Source organism: Sturnira hondurensis, unplaced genomic scaffold (genome assembly GCF_014824575.4).
Source record: "Sturnira hondurensis isolate 20B ecotype Veracruz unplaced genomic scaffold, ASM1482457v3 Scaffold0014384, whole genome shotgun sequence".
Taxonomy (NCBI): domain Eukaryota; kingdom Metazoa; phylum Chordata; class Mammalia; order Chiroptera; family Phyllostomidae; genus Sturnira; species Sturnira hondurensis.
This window is the reverse complement of record NW_028087015.1, coordinates 42433328-42447076: the sequence shown is the minus strand read 5'-3', so window position 1 is coordinate 42447076 and position 13749 is coordinate 42433328. Positions and strand designations below refer to the sequence as shown.

Here is a 13749-nt window from a genome sequence, read left to right as displayed (position 1 = left end):
CTTACAGAAAATTCTGCTAACATCTCAGTGCTCGCACAGCAATCATGTAGTCTTTTTTTTTTAATCAATAGAAAATTGCTTTTCTATATAACCCCACAAAGACTGCTTCCTGGGACTACCATGAAACAATCTATTATGTTTGAAGTTCTGTCTGGGTGATTTATTATTATTTTTTTAAATTCAGCAGATAGCAATAAGGAATGAATTATTTTTGTTCTTGTAAAACAGATACATGGCATTCTGTAGCGGCCCAGCAAGCGTGTCTCAGCAAGCACGCGGTGCACCGACTGAGAAAGAGAATTCGTTAATTGTTGGTTAAGCCCCATGTGTTAATCCTTCTCCTCCTGTCTTCCAGCTGAAGAGGGGGGGTAATTCAGAGGGTCTGTCTCAGCAAAGAAGTAGTTCATTGTCACAGAGAAAATGAACTCTCTATGACTTCTAAGTTCTTAGAAAGTGCCATTCCATATATGAGAAAAAGAAATGTACCTGAGTTGCAGTGAGAAGAATCTATAGTTATTTTAATCATGCACCTGCTTTGCCTTTTATTTTGTTATAATTAAAACAATTTCACTTACAGCTGACATACAATATTCTATTAGTTTCAGGTGTACAACATAGTGATCAGACATTTCTATAACTTACGAAGTGATCACCCTGTTAAGTCTAGCCGCCCCACCTGGCACTATACATTGTCATTTCAATATTAGTAACTATATGCTCTACTGTACATGCCATCTCTGTGACTGTTTTTTTAAAATTTTACTTATTTATTTACCTTTAGAAGGGAAGGAGAGAGGGAGAGAAACATCAATGTATGGTTGCCTTTTGTGCATCCCCTGCTGGGAGTTGGCCTGCAGGGAACTGGCCAGCAACCCAGGCATGTGCTCTGACTGGGAATTGAACTGTGGTCCTCTGGTTCGCAGGCCTGTGCTCAATCTACTGAGCTACACCAGCCAGGTCTGTGACTGTTTTTTTTTATTTTATAGCTGCTAATTTGTACATCTTAATCCCGTCACCTTTTTTGCCCAGGCCTCAACACCCCTCCCCATCTGGCAACCATCAATTTGTTCTCTGTATCTATGAGTTTCTTTTTGTTTTTGCTTGTTTTGTCCTTTACATTCCACATATAACTGAAATCATATGGTGTCCGTCTTTGTCGGACTCATTTCACTCAGTATAGTACCCTCTAAGTCCATCCACGTTGTTACGAATGGCGAGCTTTCATTCTTTCTTATGGCTGAATAATACTGCACTGCATGTATGCACCACATGTCTTTTCTCCATTGATGTATCAATAGACACTTGGGCTGCTTCCACAGTGTGGTTAATGTAAGTAACACTGCAATGATTGTAGGGATACACATATCTTTTACAATCAGCATTTTGGGTTTCTTTAATAAATAACCGGAAGTAGAATTGCTGGGTCATAAGGTAGCTCTATTTTTAATTATTTTTGAGCAACCTCCACATTGTTCTCCAAAGCGGCTGCACCAGTCTGCACCCCAACCAGCAGTGCAGGAGGGTTCCCCTTTCTCCACATCCTCACCTGCACTTGCTGCTTGTTGATTTGTGGATGCTGGCCATTCTGACAGGTGTGAGAGAAAATCCCATTGTGGTTTTAATGTGCATTTCTCTGATGATTAGTGAAGCGGAGCATCTTTTCATAGGTCTATTGGCCACTTACATGTCATCTTTGGAGACGTGCCTATTCAGGGTCTCTGCCTATTTTCTCATCGAACCGACTTTTTGGTGTTAAGTTGTATCAGTTCCTTACAGGGTTTGCTTATTAACCCTTTATTGGGTGTATCCCATCAGCCAGTAGGTCCTCCCATTCAGTAGTTTGTCTTTTTATTTTGTTAACATTTTCCTTTCCTGTGCAGAAACTTTCCAGTGCACTATAGTCTCATTTGTTCATTTTTTCTTTTGTTTCCCTCTGCTTTTTATTTTTGAGGAAGTTTTATTCAGAAGGGAAGTTTAGTGGTATAGTGTAAAGATGGCATAGTGTAAAGATGCTTTGTTCACACTCACATTCACCTGAAATGTATTTTAACTGTATTTCCAGCCAGGCCTGCTAGTTAGTCTGATTAGAGCAGCTTTTCCCAGTGTCAACAGATATAACGATGGCTACTCCTTTATCCTATTTTCATAGTTAAATGGGGAAATAATATTTTATTTAAACATTTAAATATTAGATTTATTGTTTTTAGGTTTTTTTTTTTTTTAACTGTAGAAGCTTTGAAGGGTCAGTGTGCTCTCTGGCTCCCCCAGAGGGAAGTGTAGTGGAAGTGTTTTCCAAATCTATTTGATCACGGAATCCCTCACTTAAGTCTGGGAACAGGTATGCCCCGGGACGTGTGTTAGTGAACTCATCCTAGGCATTGTCAGGTGTGTTAACCACCAGAGTCTGAATCATGGAAAGTGGTTCAGCGAACAAAGCCATCCCTTAAGGTTTGTGAGAATCAGGGTGGGGGGCTTCCTGAAGGAGGCGGCGAACCTCAGCAGGCAGCAGTGGTAAGTGGGAGCTTTTCACGTGGGGGATGTGAGCAAGGACAGAGGTGGGTGGGGACACACTCTATTCAAGGAGTGGCAAACGTCTCCCTGTATCCACAAGGGGATCCTCTTAGGTTCAAGCAAACATCCCCCAGACGGCCACAGACCGCAGCTGGCCCCAGTCTACTCCGGAGAATGTAGGACAGGAAGGACAGAGGACAGGGCAGCACCAGGCTTTCTGCTTTATAGTTGTAGTCATGGCAACAGTCCATGCAGGTTGTTTATACAGCTGTCCAGTGTTTTCTTTCCTTTCCTCCCCAACTGACAGCTTTCGTGCAAAGGAATGAGTCTCCTGTTGGGTAGGTGAAGGACTCCCGTCTGCACCACTCCCCGTTCCCTGCTGCCCAGCCGCAGCCTTAGAAGGTCAATGCCCCATTGGAGCCAACAGCTCTTGTCATACCCCATAGACATTGCTTCCACTGTCCCCATAGGGGACATGCTTGGTTACAAGAGTCACCGCACTGAAGTCACAAATATGGTTTCTCTCCAGGTATTGAGCATTTCTCCCCATCCAGATGTAATTCATCAAAGATCATTTTAAACATAAGCAATTTTGCCTGTGTAACATAGTTGATGTAAGGCTCTTATTAGATGTCCAAGGGAGCACAGCTTGGATGCTAACCAAGAATGTTAACCAAGGTCACATTCTTTTTCAGAAGCTGTGCCCTTTACACTCAGCTCTTAGCTATTAAGCCTGCAAAGACGATTGGGCAAATTATGTGGGGTCTTGAGTTCCACACCGAGGAGCGTGGATATAAGCAACATTTAGTTTTCCCCTATTTCTTACCCTAAGCAGGGAACATGGAAAGACGCTTTGTATTTTGGTGTAAAACTAGGTACAGTGGTAAATATTGCAACATACAAACAGACTTCAGTGTTAGTCTACCTGAGAAGCCCTGAGAAGCTTGAATACAAGGACACATATGTAACCTTCTTCGGTGTGACATTAATCTTCTTAAGCCGAAAGGAGCGTGCTTTTTCATTCCTCTCCCTTTGCTCGAGATTCCCTAAAGCGCCCACATATGTTTACATGATAAACTTACAATGTCGTAAGGCTGGTTTAGCTTATGTAGGAAACAAAAATCTGATGTTAAATGGTGACCCTTGTTTGGTGGACATTGAAGCAGTATGTGTTCCAAAGTCGTAGGGAAAGACGAGACACAATTTTCCAAACTGCATTTCCACATAAGGGAGAAGGCAGCTGAGGCCTCACCCCCGCATGGTTCTTCCAGGCAACGGCGGCTCCGAAGGCAGAAGGCAACAGGTGGAGAACTGTTTTTTCTGCAGTGAAGGTAACCCTCTGGTATTATGAAAAGTTATGGCTGTTTGCATCCAACTTGCTAAAGCAGCAACTGATTGCTCAGGGGCCTTTTCAGGGCCTTGACAGACTCCCACCGCCCAGGAGGCTGCTGCTTGGTGAAGCCTGCCCGGCACCTCCTGCCGGGGAACCTAGGCTGCCCCACTGCCCTGGGCTCTCAGGCTCCTGAACCACCCACCTGACTTCCAATCTGCTTCCCTGGTAGCACTGTGTGCCTGGTAGCCCCGATTCCCTCCTTCAGGAGACATGTTCAAGCTAGAAATGTAGCTTAAAGACTCAAGCTTCCCCTCCCCCCCCCACACACCCCGACACACACCACACATGCCATACAAACTCGAGTGCATCCAAAACAGGACTCTGAGAGTCCCAGAGGGTGCGGTCCAGGCAGGCCAGCAGGGCATTTGTAGGTCAGGCTCCTGCTTCTGCACAGAAAGATCAGGAGATGCGTCCACTGCGTCTCCATATTCCAGCACAGAATAAAAATCTCCACACTCCTGTCCATGGGTTGAAGCCAACCACACCGAGGTCCCCACACCACGAGAAGGACTTGGTGTGCAGTCGGGGGCAGGATGCTTTCTTTGCATGTGCGTGTTTGACCAGACACAGACCATCATGAATCCAAGAAAATAAATTTATTAAACTTTGAAGGAAAAAAATCCACAGACATAAAGAAAGTCAAATATATAAACTGCGGGACACAACTAGTCATACTAGTGAATAATGGCTTGTGTGGCCAGCAAAGTACCAAAATGACATTCTGAGACTGATTGAGGTATTTAGCTATTTTTGGCGAGAGAAATGTTGTCAGCCTATGGTGAAACAGTAAGAGAGTTTTCCCAAACACACAGTTTTAGGTTGAATTAGGTTCTACAGCATGAACTTTTATATGGAACTAAATTACGTAGCTCATAGAGAAAACCATAGCAGCAAAGTAGCGGAAAGTCTATGAATCATCTACTGTTACAAAGGAACACGTTGCACTTTAAACACCCAACTCAAGCTCTTCACTGTCCTTGCGAGAAAGAGGGGACTTCAAATTACCAACCATTAGGCTTATTTCCTAAAAAGGCCTGTGCTAAATGGCAAATGCTATTCAACTTAAAGCTAACTTGAAAGTTTTATTCACCTTAAAAAAAACACTCAAAGTGAGAAGGCTTCTTCACTGAGATTAGATTCTTCTCCTTTTGATAAAAACTCCCGGGGAGCCGCCCCAATGCTCTGAAGCATGATGTTTAGGTGATTAGGGATTGAGTGATAATTCATAAATGGCTTGGGCCCCTTGCTTTTCTTCTGATGATCTGCTTTGAGGCCCGTCCACTCAAGGGGGAATAAAAAATGATGTGATATCTTCTTTTAGTACTTTAAATAAACTCTATACAAGGTCGGGTGTGGAAGAGCGTTTCTGCTGTTGGTGTGAGTAAACTTGGAGCTGTCTGTGGGGATTTAGAACCGTGTCTCTCCTGTTTCTCACCACCGTAAATCATGAGTACGCGTCTGTTCCGACGCCATGGAACAAAACCTGTTTCCCACACTCTTTACTCCACCATCATCTGCTTAGTTTCATTACAACCTGCTTCAACTTACACAGTGCTCCCTGCACCGAACTCCCTGCTTGGGTAACTCGGGGAGAGCGTGGGCTGCGCCTGCCCAGAGCCTGCTGCGGAGCACTGACCACGGCCCCCGCTGCGTTGTGGTTCTCCCACGGGGCCCTCGTCTACGTGAACCGGTCATCACTTCCACTCCTCTGAGGACCTGGTGCTCCGGCGTGAACCGCAATTGGGGGAAGAAAGGGTTTTGTTGTGTCTTTGCTTTCTCGTTCATGACACGTGAGCCCTTGCAAACATTTTGAGAGATTCCTAAATGAACAAAGACTGGTTTAAAAAATTCAGCTAAGACGAGCGTGTTCCAATCATTTGGGCGACTACAATCATTTCAGAAGTGTTTAAGGAGTTTGGGAGGTATAAAAAGGGCTTTGTAAAAAACTAACTTGTCTATTTGTTTTTTGGAGGTGCGCTGACCAGAGCCTTATGCCCAGCTTCAGACTGTTGCTGACACATCCTTCAGATGGGTCCACGTGCCCGTCAGCACACAGTGGGTTGTGTGGTATAAAACAGCCATGCTTGAAGTGTAAATATTAAAAATACCGTCATCAATTTTATGTCAAAATAAATTTTACATATCCAAACTATTTTTTCTCTTCATACTTATATTCTCAGCTCCCAATCACATTAAAAAAAAACTAGCCTGTGCTATATTGTGCATTCGATTTTCCTGAAATGCAAAAGCCACCTGATTGTTCGCTTTTTCAAAAAGCATGATTTACTCTACGTTAAAAACACAGCCATTCAATGCATAGCATCACAATATTAACACCCACGATAACAAGACAATCACAGCCACTAAACAATCTTTGAGACAATTCTTTAAAATATTTACAATTTGCAACAGGAATATCTATCTGATTAAGTGTTCTCATTATTGTTTTTTAACATCATGTTTCAACATTTCAGGAAAAGGCATTTAGAAGCCACACTCCCCTCCCCCCCGCCCCCCCTCCCCCAGCCCAAAAAGATTTAAACATTGTTTTGGTTTAAGCACTCAGGCCCCGGCCCACTCTTTGCCATTAAATATTTAGCTCACAGGAAATCAAAGAAAGGCTACGGCATGATTTTGTTCAGTTGGTCTGTGCTCACATAGCCACAAGAGGACAGGAACTCTTTGTCGGGCAAGGGCAAGGCCATGGCGTTGAGTAGGAGGCCCCGTGGAGACTGTACTATGTGAATGGAGGTATAGTCTGGGACGGGCGTCTCGGAGCCGGGGGCCCGCTCTGAGGTCCCAGACCTGCCAGCAGTAGTGGTAAGGCTTTCCGTGGTGATGTAAATGTCTTCCTGGTTAAAGCTGGGCTCTGCGCGTGAGTCGACCTCCGCGTGCGGGGCCGCGGTGATGCACTTCTTGGCATCTGCCTCGCAGAAGTAGGCGTTGTCCATAATGAAGTTTGCTTGGCAGAACGAGACCGCTTCCGAATGGGTGTCACACTGGGGTATCCCTGCCTTATTCTTTTGGCCCGGGGAAAGGACCACACTCCCTGCTGGTGTGATGTCGCTTACCTGGGCATAGAAGTCAATGTTGGCCAGTGAGCTCGGATTGCTTAGCTGAGCATGGGCAGCCGGATGAGTGGACTCAGCGTCACCGAGAAGTGGTCTGGGTTTGTTTTCCTCTGCTAGGAGAACACCTGGCTCCTGACTAGCAGGGGGAACATCCCTGAAAGGTGGGTTGTTTTGATTCTTCATGTCAAGGCACAAGAGATCCCCTTCCCCTTTTAACCTCTGTGGCTTAGCAACCTCGGAGGTACCATCGCCCACGTCACCAGCATCAAAATCAGCCTCTAGAATGTCTGGGTCGTAACAGCTGGTACGTCCGGAGTCATCATCCTTTGCCCCAAGGATGTGAAGTGATTTCTGACGGTCATCGCTCAGAAGTCTGTCTGTGTCTGATCCTTCAGTCTTTTCGTCTAGGTCATCGATATCTAGCTCAATGAATTCAACCCAAGAGTCATCATTATAGAATTCAGGTTTACAGTTGTCATGAACGGCTAAGATTGTGTTCACCTCTTCTAATTTTCCTTCCTGGAACACAGAAAGAAAAAGTAAGATCTACGCAAAGAAACACATAATGGTTAAGGGATTTAATTACGGTTACAGTAAAGACAACAGTGACAGAATCATGTAATAAAAAATACATAATAGTGAAGAAGTTTTAAATATGTAAGACATCATTTTAAGAGATGTAGTATGAAAAATTTTTTCTCCAGAAGGGGTACAGAACATGGAATGTGTTACATACAGTTTACAAAAGCTCTCAACGCAAGATGATGTTCTTCAGGTATCCCTTAATTATTGTTATCTATAACTTAGATCATTTGTTAATCACCTTGAAGAGACCTGGATCAATTCCTTTAATCTTTGGAACCGGAACTGGAGGCAGAATCAGCATCTTAATCCTTGAAGACAATTAAAATTTTGGTTGGACAGATCTTAAAAATTGTGCATTCTCTTATTTCAAAAGACAGACATAAAATATTGGCAATACTATTACTTGGTTCAAATATTTTGGTACCTTAGGAGTGGAATAGGAGAAAAAGAAGGAAAATATTAAGCAGTAAATGATAAGGAAAAAACTATAGAAGAAAAAAAGAACAAAACAACAGCAAAAAGCTGAAGTCAATTTAAGTAAAATGTGGTATTCCTACAATATTTTTTTCATTTTTTTAATTGACAGCATTAGTATCTGGAAGTGAGAAATTTGATTCCGTCTAAAGCCAATTTCCATTTCAGTTATGAGGAAGGTATTTGAATGTATAGCTGCTCATCAGTACTTTACAGAGAAAAGGAAGGGGAGGGAGGGAGAGAGGGAGGGAGGAAGGAAGCCCGATCCACATGGAGCCAAATTAGGGTGCACTGGGTAAGTTTGCACCACACAGCTCCCATTAATTACGAAGTCATATAAGATGATCTCATTAACTCCAGTGTCACTGCCAGGTTCATTTCAGTTGGAAAGACTACATTTGAGCTCTCTCTAAACACACACAATTCTATGATGCACCTAAAGTTCCTGTGGGGAAAGTCCCTATTTTATAAACACTCTGAGATAAATTTTTAATTCAAAATCAAAACAGCATTAAATAACAAAACATGGATCTGCAGGCTGGATTTGGCTTTCTGTCTGCCCTTCTGTTTTATGCTAATTAGGTTATTTCTTCCCTGATTCAGACCCGCTCCAAGGCTGGGTGTGAGTCATATGGTGGGAACGACAGAACACAGAATAAAGATAATCCTGGCAGGAAAGTATGTTTGTGACTTTGTATCACTTTATTTAAATTTAAATTACATTACAAGTTTTGCTAGAGTTGACTCAACTATCTGGATTAAAAATAAAGGTGAAGTGCTTGGGGTGTGGGCTCCCAGAACTGCAAACAAAGGCTGGGGGACCTGAAGCCTTTCACAGCCCTGAGGCTCTGGGAAGCTTGACAGGCCCCGCCTTCTAATTACCATTTAATTGTTGGAACCACAGGCTCCTTCCACACCTGCTCACAAACACGTTCTGCCATTTCCTACTTTCATTAAATGTGAAAATTCAGACAAGTACTCATTTTTTATGGGCAAATGAAATAAATAAGTAAATTCTTTTCTACACAGAACTAATTCTAGCATGGAAAATTTGGACACACAAAAAAGATTCTAGAAATTCTACAATTTGGTGATTTTGAGCAAGATTTATAGTGGAGACCTTCATTATTCATTGAAAACATTCTTTAGACAGAGGTCAGTATATTTGCTTTGAAATCCTATTTTTTGAGAGTGTTATTTTTTCTTTGAAATATAGTTATTATATTTAAACTATATAACAAATTTACTTAGGCTTCACAATGACTCAAAATAGACAGCTAACGTTAAGAGTAAATTACTTCGGGGGAGGTGGAGATAGGAAGGATGTGGGGAGGGCTGGGGGGTGGGTAAAGGGCCGAAAACTGTCTTTGAACAACAATTTAAAAAAAAGAGTAAATTACTTTATATACATCGTAGTTTTATCGGCTGCAGTTACATATAAATCAGTCCTTCAACTATTCCGATCGATGAATTCAAATTAATCAGCATTATAATTTGGCTCCTTGGTTGCTGGTATTACTTAAATATATAAATTGCTTAACGTTCTACAGATTTATTGATTTTTTTAACTCACTTTCCCCCAAACACATAACAATTGTGTTTATAAGACAGAAACGTTGCTAAAAAGTCAGGGACAGACTGAAATGCTGCTCAGCGAACGTCGCTTTCCTCTTGGCTGACACGTGGGAACTGGGGACACAATGCTGGCAACCCCCTCTGCATTCACCTGGAGACCCTCAGCGTGCCTGACACCCCCGAACCCCAGCTTTCTGGGGATTCTCCTGTCTACTATGAGTCCGTTTTGGTGTTGCCAAATGCTATACAACTTTAAAAAACAAATTACAAAGCTTTTATAGTAAATTCACAGAGACGCTATTTTGATCCGCAGAGGCCTCTTGGCTTCAGCTGAAGAACCTGTCTTCTGTCCTAGGCCGGGAGGCAACCGTCTGGAACTCAGGGAGGTCCCAGGACACAGGATTTGCAGTGCTAAACTCAGGGAAGTCCCAGGCAAAGTGGGAGTGTTGTGGGCCCTACCTAGTTGTAGGTGAAGGGACAAGACTGACTCATAGGACTTCAAAAATATGCTAAATATAAGAAAACCGGCAACCAGCACCAATAATTTACCTCTATTTTATATTAAAGTTTCTTGTTGTCTGTACTGAGTTTCTTTTGGGAAGAGAAAGAACAACGCAGATCTGAAGGGAATTTAACGGTTACATAATCGAACACAGTACCCACGAGAACACGGTGGTCCAGATTGGTTAAGGGATTCAAACAAGATCAAAAACAGCGGCAGAATAATACCTGGAATCTTAGTTCTTAACTCCAAAAGAAAATAGAAAGGAATCTCTTCAAACTTTGAAAGAATTTTAGCTGTGTTGACAAATGCAATTGAAATAGCAAATTGTAAGTATGCAAATAATTTAACAAAACTTGAAATTACTTGAAATTGCCATCATAGGAAGTCTAAAAAGGCTTTATTAGATTAATTTATCTGGGCAGCTTTAGTTTGCCAGTTCCATTTGTTTGTGCATAGGACAGTGTCAAACAGCCAACGTTGCGGTGCTACCGAGGGTCCCGGAAAAATGTGTCACCTTGGTCAGGACTTTGAAGGGGCGAGGAGGGAGCTCTGAGCAAAGAGCTTCCCTACGTAGGTGCAGCACAAGCTGTGCAGCTAGTCCCTAGCCTCCAAATGTCCTATGCAACCTCTCAGCCAGGAGGAAAACTTCTGAGCTTTCTCTGATGGACACAGTAAGGCGGTAAATGTATAACTGGAGGTAACGTTTTCCTGGATTAATTAAAATTTTCACTTATGCTTCACAGAAGAAAATGCCAAATAACAAATGGAACCACATGTGGACATCTAAGCAACTGGCAAAAACATTAAGGTAGATTATTTCACACCTACCTTTGCTGTTTAGAAAATATGAATAAAAGTAGTATCACGGTTAGCCCGAATAATCCAAAGACGATAAGAAAGAACCACGGGAACTGGAAATCTGAAACACATGAGACAATTTCTCACTCACAGGGTTACGGAGAGTGACGTTCACATTTCACATTGCCTCATTCGTATTCACCTGGTGAAGGCCGTGATTTTACTTGATAACCAACCCAAAACAGAAGGCAACGATTGAGAAGTATACTCTGTGCCGAGAACACATATTCAAATCCTTTTACATTAGAAAAAAATCAAAATAAAGCTTAAGCGCAATCCACATTTATAAGGAAAAAAATCTGCTGTAAGCATCCTCATGTGATCAGAGGATGTCACGAAAGACTCCAGTTCTGGAGCCAGGTCCTGCTGGTTCACACACCTCTTCACCCGAACAGTGTCTCCTCGGCTCCTTCTTTACAAAGGTGTGCGGCTGCTCCTTCATCCTCCAGTCTGAGGAACTACCAAAGAGGTGGGGGCAGAGTTTTTACATCTGACTCACGACCGGGACTTTTCAGACAGGCAGAGCGATTATTTCACAGCTTCGAAAACCTCTCGGGACAGAAGGTCCCTGAGGGCTTCCGCCTGCAGATTTGAGTCAGGTCTGTGGCAAACTTTGGGGGACCTGTTCGTAAAACTTCTATCTTATTCCTTAAAAACAAGTGCCTTGCAGCTGGTTCCGGGTATTCTTACCACACTGACAGAGATGAACCGTGTTTTAATGAAAAAGGACAGGTGAAATTTAGCTTAATGCCGCTTTATTAAAAGCAGGTTTTTATATTGTAATATTCTTTTCTTATTTTAATTTTCTGGTTCAGGTATTAAAATCCCCAAGGGAGATATTATGGGCATTAGAAAGAATCAGTGGGGGAGAGAACATCATTTGTCTCTTGTGGCATTTATAGTTTTACATCGATGACATATCCAGGAACATAATATAAAGCAGGTACTTCATTTCCTTCTTCTTTTTTTTAACATGAAAAGTCAGTTAAAAAAAAACTGTGTTAAGTGAATTAAATGCCATCACAGTAAGATTAAAGGGTGTGTGTCAAGTGTATTTTTTAAACCAGAATTTCATCGTATCATATTGTTTGCAATAACAGGCGTTAGGTAGAGCTTAAAAAAATGGAGCTGCAGACGTTTTGACTCAAGCATTATCTTGTATGATGAATTCTACCTGCACCTAAATGCAGAAATATAAATTGCATTTCTCTGTAGCTTGTGACCGTTCCACTAACAAACCTCAGCTCCTAACGGGGCCTTGCAACCTCCGGGCTTTCACAGAGATGAACTACAGCCAATTCTCGTGTGGGAGTGGAAATATTTTATACCCTTAATATTCACGGTTAAGCAGCCTTCTTTGTTTCTGTATTTGAACACGTTAATTCTTTTATTACGAATCCCAGGTTTCATATCTTTAAACTTTAATTATCTTTAAACTTTAACTATAAGAGAAGTAAACTTTACTTCTCTTATATAGGAACTTCAGCCGTCCCATGCCATCCGTCACCATAACCGGCATGCTACTTGTGGCAGGTGAAAGCCACGCCTGAACTTTCTAAAGCCTGCCAGCACCTGCCTCTGACTACCTGTGCTGACTCAATCCCCAGCTTTCTCTTAACAGCCCCAGAGCACATCCCTCCTTATAGATACAGGGTCTTTTCAGTGTGTACGTGAAAAACATTTTATGCAGAATATAAATGCAAACAAGTCATTGTAGACCATTTTAGAACTACAGAGACACAAAAGGAACGAACCACCTGAAACGCTGGTATCTAGAGGTAACCCCTCTATAACTTACACTTCACCCCAGGACCCTTCCTGAATTAAATAATTCAAACACGAAGTCATCCTCCCGCTTTTTCGTGGAAAAGCCTGTTGCAGAGAGCAGGCTTGGGGTCCCTCACCCCACCCTTAGATGCTAACGTGCATCCCGATCTGGCCACGGTGCTCGCAGCGCAGGGAATGGATCCCTGCGCACTGAGAAAAGCCGAGTTGGCGGCCATGGGCACCTTTTATTTTTACCTTCTTCACACGGCAGGGGGCTGGTCTGAGGAAGGGTGACGCAGAGCACCTCACTGAACGCGCCGTACTTGTCCGAGTTTCGCTGCCGGGACCGCACGCGCACTTCGTACTCTTTGTCCAGGCGCAGCGAGTACACGGGGACGGATGTCGACGCCACGGGGTCCATCTTTCAAGACAGAACGGTGCACTTAGTGGTTAGAGAGTGGACGCTCAAGGCCACAGACTCCGAAAGGCGTGCCTGCATCTGTTCTCAAAGGGAATTCTGGAAAGTAGGTAAGGTCTGCAAATGTACTGGAGTTGGGGGAGGGGAAAGATCAGGGAAAATATGTTCAACGGACAATAGGCCTCAAACTCATTTTGGTACAAACCAGAGACTCGGTGGACTTCCACAGAAATGCAGTTATACCTTTAAATTAGGATGTCAAAATTCTAAGATCAAAGCATAATAAATTATTATGGAATAATAACAGAACTATAAAGAAATATCGCCTGTCCTTAGGGGTGTTACAATTTTGCGTGAAGACACAAAAGCAGGAAAAACAAACGTATTTCACATCAAAACAAATTCTAGTCATTCTTCGGAAATTCTGGGTGGTTGTACATATGACCAGATAATTGGAAGGGTCCCAGGAAAAGCCATAGTTGTCTTAACCAAACTTTGAAATAACTGTTAGAAGCATCTACACACATAATCTGCTTGTTCTAGAAGCCTCAGAGGCCACCTTAAAATTGTTTGCTACTCAAAATCTGCCAAA

The 13749-nt window shown here is 42.7% G+C and overlaps 1 protein-coding gene across 3 annotated transcripts in view; it reads right to left on the bottom strand.

The window, feature by feature from the left end:
• Positions 1-4481: 4481 nt before the first annotated feature.
• GHR (growth hormone receptor) overlaps positions 4482-13749 on the bottom strand; it is a 218056-nt gene continuing 208788 nt past the window's right edge. For all 3 annotated transcript variants that reach the window (XM_037063239.1, XM_037063241.1, XM_037063240.1), the window contains 4 exons: positions 12995-13160; positions 10943-11033; positions 7799-7868; positions 4482-7494 (listed from right to left, as the gene is read on the bottom strand). In XM_037063239.1, the coding sequence (XP_036919134.1) occupies positions 6526-7494; positions 7799-7868; positions 10943-11033; positions 12995-13160 (1296 nt within the window). In that variant the 3' untranslated portion in view covers positions 4482-6525. The remainder of the gene's footprint in view (positions 7495-7798; positions 7869-10942; positions 11034-12994; positions 13161-13749) is intronic.